General features: G+C 50.7%; 1 protein-coding gene across 1 annotated transcript in view; it reads left to right on the top strand.

The window, feature by feature from the left end:
* LOC138515171 (broad substrate specificity ATP-binding cassette transporter ABCG2-like) overlaps window positions 1-16,128 on the top strand; it is an 861,659-nt gene that overhangs the window by 70,236 nt on the left and 775,295 nt on the right. The window contains exon 2 of the mRNA XM_069630157.1: window positions 2,788-2,847. Coding sequence (XP_069486258.1) covers window positions 2,788-2,847 — 60 coding nt within the window. The remainder of the gene's footprint in view (window positions 1-2,787; window positions 2,848-16,128) is intronic.

Below are 16,128 nucleotides of genomic sequence, written 5' to 3'. Positions count from 1 at the left end.
GATCGCATTTTTTCTAATTTATTTATATATTTTTTTTAGTTTAGCATGTATAAAAAACTTTTTATAAAAGGAAAACAGGGGGGGGGCTGGGAGGGGAACCCCCCGATTAAAAAAATGTGATCCTTTTTTTCTGTCTTTTTACTGTCGAAAAAAGGCATTCGAGCAGCATTTTGTTTTAGAACATTTGACCTATAACCACAATAAGTAGTGCAGCCAACAGGTGGCAAGAACAAGGGTTAAAGTGCAGACAGCAAGTGTCAGATAAGTGCAGGTAAGGGTACTGTAGGATGACAGATACAGACCCAAGTGCAGGGGTTGCCAGGAGGCAGTGCGGGTGTGCAACTGGGTTGGGCAGGGACCTGGGCCCAAATGCAGAGGGTAGCCAGGTGACCAGTGCAGTATCAGAAAGGAGATCAGCAGAGGAGAGGAAAAGCAAAGGCAGAAGCAAAGAGGAAGGTCTTGAGGTGCTTCCAGAACCGGAGATGGTTCTGCTCAAGTTTGAGAGGCAGTGATGCTGTTCCAGAGGGAGGTGCCAGCCGAAGAGAGAGACCTGCCCCAACTTGTTGCTTGGAGAAGTGACTGAACCTCAAGGGGTTGGATGAGGAGGCGCGAAGAGCTTGAGTAGGAAGATATTTCTGAAGAGAGAGTTGGAGGTATTTCGGTCCGAGGCCCCAGATGACCTTGTGAACAATGCAGACGGTTTTGAACTTGATCCTTGCAGCCACTAGAAGAAAATGGAGAGATTTCAGGGCTGGAGAGATATGATCCCTGGGCTTGGGGCCAAGGACAAGTCTTGCAGTCCTGTTCTGTATGAGTTGTAGAGGGCAGAGAGTAGAGGCAGGCAGATTTAAAAAGAGGCCGTTGCAGTAGTCCAGCCTACAGAGAACCAGAGCTCTGGAGACAGTGAGCTTCTGGGGGAAAGTGAGGAAAGGAAGAATACCTCTGAGGAGATGCAGTTGGTAGTTTGACTTCTTAGAGACATCAGAGATGTGAGGAGAGAGGGAGAGTGTGGAGTTGAATGACCCTGAGGTTCTCAGCCTCACAGGTGGGAGCAGGAAGAGGGCCAAGGGAGGCCGGTCAGAGAGTGACAGGAAAGGAAGGTGCAGGTGTGCTGATGAGTAGGATATCTGTCATAATGGCATTAAGGCAGAGATCATTAGCGGCACACCACTCCTGGATTGCAGACAGACATTCCGGGATGAGAGAGGGAGAAGAGGTGGCAGAGAGGAGCCTGAAAACGAGTTGAGTGTCATCCGCATAGCACTGAAAGTTGGTGCAGAGAGCAGCAATGTGGTGGGCAAGAGGTGCCAGGTAGTGTTTGAACATCCAGGGAGCAAGGTTAGACCCCTGGGGAACCCTGCAGGTAGAGAGTGAGATAGAGGAGAGGAAGGACCCAAGTTGGACCTGGGAGGGTCGGTCCAAGAAGAAAGGGGTCAGCCAGGCCAGGGCCTGATCGGTGATACCCAGGTTATCACAGAGCCAGTTGAGCAGGTGTCAAAAAAATAAGAGTTTGAGTAAGATGAGGACAAAGGGTTGATTAGCATCAAGGTTAGAGAGCAGGTCTTCACAGATGATCAGGAGAGCAGTTTCGTGCTCGTGGCTGCTCTGAAGCCAGACTGATGGTTATGGAGACAACCAACAGATTCAGTGTGAAGATTAAGCTGGGGGATGGCCAGCTTTTCCTAGAGTTTTCCCAGGAAAAGAGTGATGGAGATCGAGCGATAGTTAGCCGGACAGGAGGGGTCGGCTGAGAGTTTCTTGAGAAGAGGGTGCTCAAGAGAGTGCTTCAGGGGGGAGTGGAAGGTCCCAGTGGCAGAAGACTGATTGCAGATGACGGCCAAGGCTGGAACAAGGGTGTCAATGTGGTCCTTGATGGTTTTTGGAAGAACAGGGAAGAACCTGTTTTGACCAGACTTTCATAGATTGGACTTATCTAGAAACCTTGTCAGGGGAGAACAGAGGTAAGGCAGAGAAGGGAGAAGGAGAGGTGGCCGAAGGGAGGTCAGAGGTAGAGGAGAGTGTAGAGGGTGGAGGACGAGAGGACGAGATGGTGGACAGGATGTGCTGGGTTTAGGTGATAGGAATGAAGGCTCTGTATTCAACCCAAACAAAAAGGATATTGACCAATGCAGGGAAGAATCCAGTGGGGCAATCTTAGACCAATCCACCGTAAAGACCAGGGTACGCGTAGAGGAAAAAAATAAACAATAAAGCTGGTCAATTGCATCCTTCGATCATGGCAGCAGTTACTGTGGCAATTGAAAATTATTTCCTCAACAGACCACCAGGTAGGTCCTGTAATATTGCTAGAAAAAAGGGTGAACATATTGTAGAAAGTACACATTTGAAAAATGGAGGCAGGGAAGTGAGATGTTTGCTGAAGATATTACAAGGATGCTAGTCAGTGACAAATGGATAAACAATAAACATGTAATCTATATGGTCAATGTCTGGAAATTGTCAGGAGGATCTAGGGAAGTAGAGTTCTCGTTGTTGAACAAATGAAAGTTGTTTCTCAACTGACTGCTCATGTTACGTCATACTTGGCGATGCTCAATCTGGTAACATCTGCAATGTACTTAAGAATAAATGGCTTGCTGAAGGCCTTTTGTCCGTTGGATACAGCATTACAACATGCACACCTGTGGGGTTTAATACTGAACAATGTGTGCTCATATTTACGTACCAGAATAACATTTGTGATGTTTGTGTGAGTCTTGATTCAGAATAAAATGATTGAAGACACGAGAGTGACAATGTATAAATGTTTTGTTTTGTTTTTTTCAGTGGGATTATGAGCCCTGGCCTCAACGCAATCTTGGGACCAACAGGCTGTGGCAAGTCTTCGTAAGTGAAAGAGTGCTTTTTTTCGTAATCTCTCCATCTGAGTTGGAAATGGGCAAAATGGGAAGCCACCACTGTTGTGGACATACTGTGAATAACTGAATAATGAAGATGGGTTAGGGGTGAACAAATAGGCTAACTGTGAACAAGGGCAGGTTTTCATCTAACCTATATAGGTTAGAGGAAATATATATATATATATATATATATATATATACATACACCTCATAGTGTCATGCAACCATAAAGGGCCAAAAATACTGATGAGTAAAATGGGTCTCATACGAGTTTGGTGGTAAAGCGGCAGTAAAACTGACGAATTAGCACAAAACTTTATTACTGTTACCGCCACTTGGTCCGGCGGATTTAGTGCTTGATTACAAGTGGTGGTAGGGCAATGTAATTCCCCATTTTTGGAGTTCATAGAACTCCATGGGGATTTCAGCAGCTTTGCGGGTGGCGATAATTCTGCCAACAGTATTTCTGCTGGTTTAGCGGATTTTTGGCAGTAAGGTGGAGGATTTACCTCCTGCTCCTGCTTTTTGGTGGATATCCTCCACCTTACCACCAAACTCGTAGTGCAATGGTGTTGTAATGTGCCGGCAATGGAATTACCACGGCATTACTACCGTTTTTACCCGCATTGCTGTACTTGTAATGAGGATTTTTTCATTGTTTTAGGCGTGTAATTAGAACCTAGCTAGCACATTATCAAGGGTTTACATTATGCCTACTTATCAAATTAATATAATTCTCATTTAGTGAAGGCTGAGAACTCAGAATACAGAAACTCAGTCACACTCTCTCTCACACTGATTCCCACACTATGTTTTACCCACATTCTCACACTCCTTCTCAGACTCACAATCTCACACTCACTTCAAGTTGGTACAGCAAATTATGTTTTCAATTATAACACAAATCATTGCTGCACCTGATAGAAGTAAACAGTCCTGTGGCTGGGATCCAAGCCCAGACCACATGGTTGTAAGGGCAAACTCTTAACCACAATCCCACATAAATCTTAGACAAGAAGCCATGTCTTTAGATTGGAATAATGAAGAGAGACAGAAAGGTGATAACTTTCATAAGATTTGTGTGCATCTTTAGAATTCAGCTTTAAAAACACATTCTAGTCTTAAGAAAGTTATAACACCACCATGTTTCTTTACAATTTATGATATGATATGATAGGATATGGAATTTATAACGCGCCTATACAGAAGTGTTTCTAATTATAAAGGCCCGACAAACAAGTCCTATATACCTTAATGTAATTAGAAATTCAGCTACAGAGGACATGTTTGCCATGTCCTATGAATTGAACTCTAAGAAAACACAGCAGTGTTATAACGTTCATAAGACTAATATGTGTCTTTAGAATTCAATGTGTTGGCGGTATTAACAGTCACACCACTCTGTACCTAACACTGCCAGAAAGCATGCTTGAAGGGGCAGGTGTTTAGGAATATTTGCACTAGATAAATTGGTTCTCTGGGCAATGTAATCTTGCTCAAATTAAATGCCTTGAAACTCTTATATTCCTATATTAGGTTTACAATTTTAACCAGGACATTACAGCAATTGCTTCGTGTTGGTAGAATCTCAAGCCTCTGAAAATAAGACTGGTGCATGATTTCCTTATATATTGGAAAAATATACCAATGCATGCTTTTTCTTTGTTGCCTATTTATGACGTTTTTTGTAGTCTCTCTTTTCCATTGTATTGCTATTCTGAAGTTATTCCTTTATTTTCACTTTATTATCTTTTTTTTTGGTTGACATTCACATTGTTTTGAATTTGAATTATCCCTCTAGTGTTACATTTTGAACCAGTGTGTGCTTTAATAAATCTGAAAATAAAAAAAAAATATAACAAAATACTTTTTGACAAACTTTATTTTCCTGATACAGATTAGTTTTACTACACCATATTGATCATTATTTCTAGGTTCCAACTAATGTAAATCCACCTAATATCTGATTATTTCAATTGTACAGTCACAAGGAAGAGAATTAGTAATTACATACTTTCTTATTTGAAGATTCTGTTTGTGAGAAAATATATGTATTAGGGCCTCATTATAAGTTAGCCAGCAATATAACGGTGCTGGTAAAACCGTACCCACACCGTTTTCTGGACCGGCTAACTTCAAGTTCTGTGGCCGTGTGGTGGTACAACCGCCAGGTCTGACCTGGCGGGCGTAACACCACACGGCCACAAATGGACGCGGAAACACTGGCACCATTACAACATGGTGCCGTGTTTCCACTTCCCCATTCCCTTGGAGTCCTATAGGACCTATAGGACTCCAAGGGAATGGGGATTTACAGAATGCCAGCTCAGGATTTACCGGATCACCGAGGCTGTAATGCCCCAGTAATTCCGACAAGTCCGGAGCCGATAAATCCCGACAGGTCCGGCGGCAGCCTGCCGGTTTTACCGGCACAGCTACCGCCGGACTCATAATGAGGCCCTTAGTCTCTGAAATTGAAATGCACTCACCTGAAAAAGACATGCACTGTGAGAATGAAGGCCAATGTTTCAAAATCACTAGTAGTGTACTCTGAAATCTTTACTTTTCATGTACATCCATTGTTGCCTTTCTCTTCTGTACCAATGATGGGATACATATTTCTTGCTCAGACTCCTACAGGCTATAAGTCACCTATCTATGAATAACAGATGTTCACTAATTTTTTAAGCTCTCTTCATCTCAAATAATATTTCTGAATCCAGAAGACCTCTGCATGAAGATTACATGTAAAAAGGTAGACAGGCATCCTGTTTTCTTTCGTTTCCAGTGATCCAGAATCTCTGTGGTATTGAGTCCTGTCTTGAAGGATGATCAGCCTTGCTTCAGTGAACTTGAAGTTGTGTAGAATGCACATCTTCTGGGAGTGAGTAACAATACTGCTCTTTTTGCTTGAAGAAATCAATCAATATTCTTCATACACATGAAATGAAGGAAGGGGTTTTCGAGTGAGCGTTATTGGATCAGTCCATGTATGCTCCTTGATTAATGGTCATGGTATTGCTGCAGAATCATCCATAGTGTGTGTTAACAGATTTTTCTCCATTCCACCTTTCCTCTCCATAAATGGCTCAGATTACCCGTTTCAAATTTGCCCTTCCTCCCACTGATTCCTCATTTTATAGATGCATTGCGCAGCACCAGTCGGGCCTCAGAATCTTTTTCGATCACTAGAAGGTGCAATGTGGTTCCATATTGCCGCTTATAACTCGAAATTGGGGGCTATTTTTGCACTGTCAGCACACTGCTTCAAAAGCCATTTCTTTAGCAAATGTATTACAGTGTCATTACTAATACATCAAAGGCCTCAGGTTTCACACCATGCAGGGATTGCAGGAGGCTAATGTCTGTGTCTGACTACAATGAAATGTGCCTCTGGTGCATTGGGGCAGATTATGATATTGAGGACTATGGCTGCAGCCAGTCCATGCACCAAGGCCCTCTGGGAGCATTTTGAAAAACTGTAAAACGTCCTCCAAAAGGGTAGGAAATAAACCCCTTTGAAGCCCCAGCTTCCGAGCCTTCTACAAAGGAGTCCTGTGTCACTGAGTACGAACCAGAGGAGTCCGCTTCTCTTGAGGAGAGAAACGAAAAAATAAACACTGCAAGAAATCCCCTTCTCCATGTACGCATTGCAGCACCACACTCCTTCCGCTTCTAGGAAAAGACATCCTATCTTGCGCTCAAAAGAGGTACCTTTCTCCGTGAGCTCCTTTGCTCTGGAGCAGTGGGAGGATTCAGTCTTAAGATACTAGACATCTTTGTCAAGGTACCCCTGCTTGCAGCGTTTGCTCCAGTGGTGGAGCTCACTGCTGTTTCTGAGACTGACTGAAGCACCTCTTTGCCCCACAACTGCATGCCTTCTGGCTGTGCACCAGTTCTGGAGACTTCTCCAATCCAGCACCACTCATATCCTGCAATCACTGAGGCCCTGCCTCAAGTTTACTTGGCTTCTGCGCTGAAACTTTGCTGGTCTTAAAATGGGTCAGATATTCAAAGAAGAGGGTGTGTATGTCCATTATGTTTTGGGCCCTATGGAACACATGGACACCAGGGTCGTGGTGGACTTTCTTGAGATTAATTACTTTGGCCTCAGACTTGCCTGATGCCAGACGGTTGGACACCTCACCTGAGCATGATTTATGCAAGCATCTGCTTTTGGAAAGTCCAATGTGTCCTTTTCAGATATCTAGCGGCAAGTCTATGGAGACTCTAGGGTTATCTGCTCCTTACACGACCCGTCCATTATCACCCCATTTATATTGTGGAACAAGGTCCTCCTAGAGAGACACTTCTTACATTCAATCATGCTGTTGTTAACCCTGTTCAGGCAGCATGGCTGGAGCCTGCTTTAGTTCTAGCTGTGAACAGGGACCTTGCTAAGCATAACGTTCCTACCCCCATCGATATGGGCTGACTTTCCATGCACCCCACCCCAGTGAGTTTGGTGGTCCAGGCATTCCTTATAGGTTCAGGCTGTGAATGTGGCTTGTACCCTGGCTAAATATTCCTTGCACAGGAAGTGCTGTTTTGCAGTTGGAGATGCAGACATCACTGCTGTTTTCTGGTGAAAATACTGGCGAGAGACTGTGGCGAGCGCTAACGTGAATTAGCCCCGCCCGCCCCATCAACTAAAGGATCGGCTGTGCACCCAGAAGTGCACAGGAAGTGCTGTTTTGCTGTTGGAGACGCTGTGGACATCACTGCTGTTTGCTGGTGGGAACACAGGCGAGAGACTGTGGCGAGCGCTAACATGGTTGGTGTCTTGTTCTTCGTTATCATTCTCCACAATACGCTCTTACCTGGACTTTAAAGTTTAAACTCGGACTGAACATACTCTCATATCTTTAATATCCTGTTTATCTTGTGACCAGAATTAGCCCTGCCCACCCTGTCCGCTATAGGATTGGCCACGCACACCTGAACGCACGCACCCAGAATTGCACATGGAAGTGCTGTTTGGTTATTCTGCTGCTGGTGTGGTGGTGAGAGGGAGAGGGGAAGAAATGGAGTGTTGATAAACTGGGATCTATCCTTTTAAAAATTCTATATTATGGATGTTATGACTATTGTGAATGTAACTAGAGTATCTCACGCAAATCGCTCCTGCCCGTTATTGGCTATTATTGGCTGAAAATGATCTGACTAGGAGCGGTTTTAAGTTGAGTTGCGACAGTCACTGTAACTGAAATTGAAGTTGAACATAGATCCATATGTAGCTCTATGATGGAAAATACATGTGACACTAACATGCCGATTCATGGAATAATTAGCACGGCGCAAGTGGCCAAAAACGTGCGATTCGCAGTGGAATAGCGAAAATCGCAGTGCAAGTGCGAAATTCGCACGAAAAGCAGCGCACATCGATTCATGGAAGGCCGTGCGCGAGAAAACCATCGGATGTGCGCTAAAAAAGTGCGCGGCGCACGTTGGCGCACAGGCCATCTAACGGCGTGCACCAGGTCACAGCCAAAATCGCACAGGCCACAGCGAAAATCGCACATAGCGCGGCGCACACAACAAAAGTAGGCGGAACACAGGGCGTAACACTCGGAATGGGGAACAACTTGCCAAAATGTGGGCGTCACGGGGGAAGTACAGGGTGCAAGAGCGCGGAACGCCCACACGCTCGCCTACAACACGTATTGATGGAATCGAATAGGGCAAAACAGCGCACGGTCAAACCAGCGCACAGGCACAAACACGACCGCCACAAGAAAGCAGGCGGTAGCGTCTCTGCGCCTGTAATAAATGTGCGCCAAAAGGTGCGCCAACAAATAGCACCTATATACAGCTATGATGAATGTCCTATACTGTGGCCCTCCAGGACAAATGACGTGCAAAGGGGTACCCACAAACACGGACACCCGCTGACTGAAAAATAACGTGTGCGTGTATTACGGGGTGCGCGGGAAGTTTCACACGCGATTTGCCAGGGTACGTGGATTTCAGGGGTGCGCGGGAAGTTCCACACGCGATTTGGCCGGGTACGTGCACGGGAATTTCCACACGCGATTTGGCTGGGTACGTGGATTTCAGGGGTGCGCGGGAAGTTTCACACGCGATTTGGCTGGGTACGTGGATTACAGGGATGCGTGGGAAGTTTCACACGCGATTTTGCAGGGTACGTGGATTTCAGGGGTGCGCGGGAAGTTCCACACGCGATTTGGCCGGGTACATGCACGGGAATTTCCACACGCGATTTGGCTGGGTACGTGGATTTCAGGGGTGCGCGGGAAGTTTCACACGCGATTAGGCAGGGTATGTGGATTTCAGGGGTGCGCAGGAAGTTCCACACGCGATTTGGCCGGGTACGTGCGTGGGAATTTCCACACGCGATTTGGCTGGGTACGTGTATTTCAGGGGTACGCGGGAAATTCTACACGCGATTTGGCTGGGTGCTCCCAGGTATTCCCTGTACACCCTCCATGGCCCCTGCAGGCAGCCGACACCACAGGGGACTACCCTGCACACCTGCTCATGTCACCCAGTGCCCCCACCCCCCAGCACTGTGGGGCACCCTCCACCAGGCCCCCACTCATGTCTCCCTGCACCCCCACCCCCCAGCAGTGGAGGGGCAGCCTCCACCAGGCCCCCACTCATGTCCCCTATCACCCCCACTCCTGAGCCACCATGGGCAGCCTCCACCAGGCCCCCACTCATGTCTCCCACCACCCCCACCCCCCAGCAGTGCAGGGGCAGCCTCCACCAGGCCCCCACTCATGTCTCCCTGCACCCCCACCCCCCAGCACTGTGGGGCGCCTGCCAGCAGGCCCCCACTCATGTCTCCCTGCACCCCCACCCCCCAGCCACCAGGGGCAGCCTCTACCAGGCACCCACTCATGTCTCCCTGCACCCCACCCCCCAGCACTGTGGGGCACCTGCCAGCAGGCCCCCACTCATGTCTCCCTGCACCCCCACCCCCCAGCACTGTGGGGCACCTGCCAGCAGGCCCCCACTCATGTCTCCCTGCACCCCCACCCCCCAGCACTGAGGGGCACCCTCCACCAGGCCCCCACTCATTCCTCCCTGCAGCCCCGCCCCCCAGGGGCAGCCTCCACCAGGCACCCACTCATGTCTCCCTGCACCCCCACCCCCCAGCACTGTGGGGCACCTGCCAGCAGGCCCCCACTCATGTCTCCCTGCACCCCACACCCCAGCACTGTGGGGCACCTGCCAGCAGGCCCCCACTCATGTCTCCCTGCACCCCCACCCCCCAGCACTGTGGGGCACCTGCCAGCAGGCCCCCACTCATGTCTCCCTGCACCCCCACCCCCCAGCACTGAGGGGCACCCTCCACCAGGCCCCCACTCATGTCTCCCACCCCCCACACCCCCAGCACTGAGGGGCAGCCTCCACCAGGCACCCACTCATGTCTCCCTGCACCCCACCCCCCAGCACTGTGGGGCACCTGCCAGCAGGTCCCCACTCATGTCTCCCTGCACCCCCACCCCCCAGCACTGTGGGGCACCTGCCAGCAGGCCCCCACTCATGTCTCCCTGCACCCCCACCCCCCAGCACTGTGGGGCACCTGCCAGCAGGCCCCCACTCATGTCTCCCACCCCCACCCCCCCAGCACTGAGGGGCAGCCTCCACCAGGCCCCCACTCATGTCCCCTATCACCCCCACCCCCAGCCTCCATGGGCAGCCTCCACCAGGCCCCCACTCATGTCTCCCTGCACCCCACCCCCCAGCACTGTGGGGCACCTGCCAGCAGGCCCCCACTCATGTCTTCGTGCACCCCCACCCCCAGCACTGAGGGGCACCCTCCACTAGGCCCCCACTCATGTCCCCCTGCACCCAGGTCCTCACAATCCCCAATCATGTGCGTTATGGTCAGCCTCCACAGCCAAAAGGCCCTACCAAGTAACCCATTCACCCACATGGAAATGGAAATTACATGTTACACCCCCAATGTTCATAAAGCAAATGAACCCATGTCCGTCACACACAATGGTTGCAATTGAATGGGAAAACACCCAACATGACATGCATGAAACCAATGAGATGATACCACACAGTGAAGTATGAAAACAAAATTGTATTAAAAAAAATTGAATGCAAATGAAATGAAATGAAACAAACTACAATGGCAATAAAAAAAAGATAAGCTGCATGTCCGTCAAAAAAAATTAAAACTACAAATCCAAATTCAAAAAAATGTTGTCCAAACTCACATTAAAAATAAAATCAATCCAAGAGAGAAAAATAAATGCAAAGACCATTGCTCCATGGTGAATAAATAAAACAATCCAATGAAGAACTATGTACAAAACATCCAAGGGTCCATGAGCCCAACTGAACAAAGGAAACCTACAAAAAACCCTAACTAAAATGCAACTATATACAAAAAGTGGAGCAGTGTCCGTCGACTCCAAATCATAAGAAGAAACAAAGGAAACCTAAAACTAAAGAACTATATACAAAGGCGACGGGCAAGTCCAGCGGCTCACTCCGTGGTGTTCCGGGCCAGGGCATCATCAAACTCCTCTTCGATGTCCCGGAGGCGGTCCTGTTCCATGGCCCCGAGGGTCCGCAGGGACGACGCCATCTGCTCCTCCAACCCCCTGCGGATTGCCTCAAGGCACTCGGCCCGCCTCAGGGCCCTCCGCATGGAGTTCTCTGCCCTGACCATCGTGAGCCGCGCCTCTTCGCACCTATCTGCTGGCCCAACCGCAGCCACACGGAAGATACTTCCCATCCTGGGTCCTCCTGCCCTCCAGCCGATGCCTGCCCCTCCGATGTTGAGGGCCCCAAGCCATGATGCCTCCCACGTTGACTCTGCTGCTGCCTCCGACGCAACCGCCTCTGCCAGCACGACGGCATCCAGGCTGATGGAATCCACCGACGCCGTTGTGCATGTGCCCTGCCTGATGATGCCGGCACATCCTCCATCTGCTGGGGTACAGTTGCTGTGGTGTCCACCCCTGCTGGACCTCTGACTCCCGACTGTGGCAGGGATGGGATCCCCACCGAGCTGGCTGCATTGGTCAGGGCAGGTCCACAGGGGGCCCTGGTGGCATCTGGGCCGGAAGACGGCAAGGAGAACGACCGGCGTATAGCCTCCACAGAGGAGGAGAGGGCCGCCAGATTGGCCGACACATGCAGGAAACCCCCGAACATGGAAGATCCCAATTGGGCCACGTCGGCACGGTGCTCTTCGTGATGACGTGCGTGCTCCTCCCGGGAAGCACGCACGTCATCACAAATTGCACCCGCGCGCATCGCGACCCCAATCAGGACCTTCTCCATACGGCCACGGGTCCCCTCGTCCACAGGTGGAGGGGAGTCAGGTGACATGGACATCCCCTCTACCTGCGGACGAGCCTGGGACGGGGCATCCCTGCTGGTGCATGGTGGTGCACTCACAGGGTCGGGGGCAGCGACATGCACAGGCCCCTCCACGGTGACCTGTGCTGCCTCCTGCCCCTGCCCCTGCCCCTGGACTGCACCACTTGCACCAGCAGGGATGCCCCCACCAGGCCCCATGTGCGCCTCAGTGGCGGCCTCCTCCTCCTCTGTGGAAACCACCAACCTGGATGGCTCTTCACCGTCTTCCGCCGTAGCAGGCCCCTGTGGGGGCTCACCCACCCCTTCCGCTGCAGCCGTGGGGGCATCCCCGCCGCCTTGCTCCACAGCGCCGTCTCCGCCCTCTTCTTCACTAGCCGCTGCGTAGAGGGAGACATAGAACACAAGCATCAGGGTACTGTACAATGGTCCCCTAGACAGGAAGCAATAGCAGATGAGTACCACTGTCAAAGTACACTTCCATCATGTCCCTCCACAACACATGGGTCAGTCCAGGCAAAACACACACAGTAACAGGCATGGTGCATGCCATGGACATTTCCATACATGTCCAATGGACTCTTGAAACATACAATGATATGGAACTCACATGCATCATGGGTCATGCCTATCACATGCACACACTTCACCTCAGTCACATCCATCTGGCCTCATACACCCCAAACACAGCGGATACAAGGATAACTAGGCTGCATCAGTGAATCTGTGCATTGTCACAGACATGTGTCATGCATCCATGGCATTCACAAGTCACAGACACGCAGGTCAGGCACACAGACATGGCTACCATATATGTACCTGGCATCAGCACCCATCCCTCACCCCCACCCATGTCCAGGAACAGTGACTGGCATGCTCTCATGTGTAAAATCTGCATAGGGCTCCCCATGTCGCATTTAAACACATGCAACGACCATGTGGTTCACATCACTGGTCGCACATGCATTACCATGATGTCCCTGCACACATACATGCGTACATGGCCTATGTCACACATACAGGCAAGTATCAGACAACCAGCACACCGCAACATGCCCTGTCTCACACAGTAATGCTTGGCCACTTACCGCTCAACTCCAGACGGGTCTCCCTCTCAAGGATCTGGGCGTGGAGCGCTGGGCGTACGCGTTCCAGGACCCTCATCTGGATGGAACTCATGCCGCCCCGGCCCCCCTCCACGAGGCGCCGGGCCTTCACGAGGGTCCTGGACCTCAAGTCCTCCCAGCGCTTCTTGATCTTCTGGACGTTGCGGGTTGCCACCCCCTCCGCGTTGATGGCAACCACACAGTCGGCCCAGATCCTCTCACGTCCTTCCTTGCTGGCGCGGGACGATCCAAAGAGGGCATCATACTGCCCCAGGACATGCTCCACCAGGACACCAACTTCGGTGGCAGTGAAGCTGGTGCCCCTCTGCCCCTCTGGCCTGGGGTTGCCACTGGTGCCAGATGTCGAAGTGCCCGACATGGCAACCCCAGAGGCAGGAGTGGGTGGGCAACTGGGTCCTGGGGCTGGGCTGTGGAGCGATGTTATCCCAGTCGGGAGTCTTCTGTTCCAGCAGGGGTGGACACAGCAACTGGACCCCTGCAGATGGCTGATGTGCAGGCACCAAATGGCAGGGCACGGTGGCAGCAGGCAGGCAGGCAGCAGCAGATGGCACGTGGGAGGCTGCTCGGGGCACTGGGGGGCAGTAATTCGGCCTTCTGGGCAGTTCGTGGTCTTCCGTGTATTTTCGCGTGGCCAGCTTGATACGGAGTGATTTGGCACGTGAAAATCCTGCACGTCAGCGTGAAATTCGAGGAAAGGCCCTTAGCGCGTAAGCGCGTCAGCACGCATACGCAATTCTTTTGGACCAAAGGCCCTCAGCGCGTAAGTGCGTCTGTGACGTGACCCGCACGGGTGTTTCCCTCATAGCACGTGATGACGGAGCACACGTAGAAAGACTGCACGTCAGAGTGTCATCGCGTGTAATTGGACAAAAGTGCGCGTACACGCGATTGGCCTATGTACGTGTATTTCAGGAGTGCGCGGGCACTTACACACGCGAGTACATCAGCGCACGTGTATTCCGAGATGCGCGGGAATTTCCACACGCTATTGACCTGGTTACGTGGATTTCAGGGGTGCGCGGGAAGTTTCACACGCTCGCCTACAACACGCGCAAAGAAACACGTACGCCAGTAGGAAACAGGCATACATCGACCCGCGACGCATACATTTCCGCGCAAAAAACTAACAAGCTCAGACGCCAGGATGAATATACCGTTCCTAGCAGCAGTGGCCGTGGGCTATCAAAGGAGGAGGAGGAGGAGGAGGAGGAGGATAGTCAGGGCCAGAATTTTCACACCCAGAACCAGCCTTTTTGGGATGCCTGATGACCAGGTGTATGGGAGGTACAGGTTTCCACCACACATAATACTGGACCTGGTGAGTGAGTGGGAGGATGACCTCACATCACCCACGCTGTGCTCCCAAGCACTCAGCCCCCTGGAGAAGGTCCTCAATGTACTGCACTTCTTAGCCACTGGATCATTTCAGCGGACAAGTGCCATAGTGGGTGGGGTGTCACAGGCCACGCAGTCACGCTGCCTACACCAGGTCTTGAACATCATCACTGCACGCCCATCAGTCCGCAGGCACATATACCTGCCCAGAACACCTGCAGAAAGGCATGCTGCCGCCCTGGATTTTTACGGTGTGGCACGATTCCCCAAAGTGCTAGGTGCCATCCACTGCACCCATGTGGCTCTACGTCCCCCCAGGGCATCTGAGCACATCTATAGGAACCGCAAGCACTGGCATTCCATCAACGTGCAGGTAGTATGTAATGCCAAGGGAATCATCACCTCAGTATATGCCAACTATCCCATGTCCACCCACGACAGCTTCATTTACCGAATGTCCACCCTAAGCCGGGACCTAGAAGCTGGGCGGCATGGCGATACATGGCTGCTTGGTGAGTATGAATGCCACTGCACATGCATGCATGTCAGATACTGAGCAAGGTCACAACCCCACCAATGATACCCATCACCACCTCCACAGGGGACAGTGCCTACCCTCTCAGCCCCCACATGATGACGCCAATTCGGAACCCCACCACGCCACCCGAGGTAAGATATAACACAGCCCACATTGCAACCCGGGGCATAGTGGAGCGCACATTCGGAGTGCTTAAGTCACGCTTTCGCTCCCTTGACCGTTCTGGCGGGCAGCTGTTATATGCTCCCCCAGAAGTGTGCAGGATCATAGTGGCAGCATGTGTCCTGCACAACGTTGCAACATGCCGGGGCCTGGCCGTGGACATGGTGGTGCCCCCACATCCCCAACCACATGCACGCCCGCTGCGCATGGGAGGGGAAAGGGCGGGGGGGAGGCAGCCCGTACACAGCTAGTGGCTAATTACTTCACATAGAAATCACACCCCTGTGGAGTGCACACTGCCCTGGGACATACCATCTGACAATCAATGATGACTCAACCTGACAATGATCCTGAATGTCTGGAGAATCAACCGTCAAAACCATATCAGCCTGAGATTGTTCACCTGGAAGTGTTACAATGTGTGCATCCCTACCTACACAGGCACCACCAATGCAGTTTCGTGAAAAAACACATTCATGCAGCTAAAATGAATACCCACTTGCAAAATGCAACATGAGGACAGTGCCATGTCACCCAACCCATCCACAGCACCGCCACATGACACACCATGCCATGTCATGCTATGTGCGGGTAAACAAAGTAATCCCCACAACATGACACAAGTGTCACAAAGTACCTAATTGAAACTCGCGACACCTGAAATGCTCACAGTAATGCAGGACCAACAACACACTTGAGCAGGTATTTAGCAATAACACTTATCAGCTACTTTAACATGACATTACGTATGTAAGAAATTAGTAGTCTCACCACCTGGAAATGCCTGCACTCCCACCAC

The sequence above is a fragment of the Ambystoma mexicanum genome, chromosome 6q (assembly GCF_040938575.1).
Source record: "Ambystoma mexicanum isolate Mex_15411 chromosome 6q, UKY_AmexF1_1, whole genome shotgun sequence".
In the NCBI taxonomy this organism is placed as follows: domain Eukaryota; kingdom Metazoa; phylum Chordata; class Amphibia; order Caudata; family Ambystomatidae; genus Ambystoma; species Ambystoma mexicanum.
This window is presented reverse-complemented; position numbering and strand designations above follow the sequence as displayed.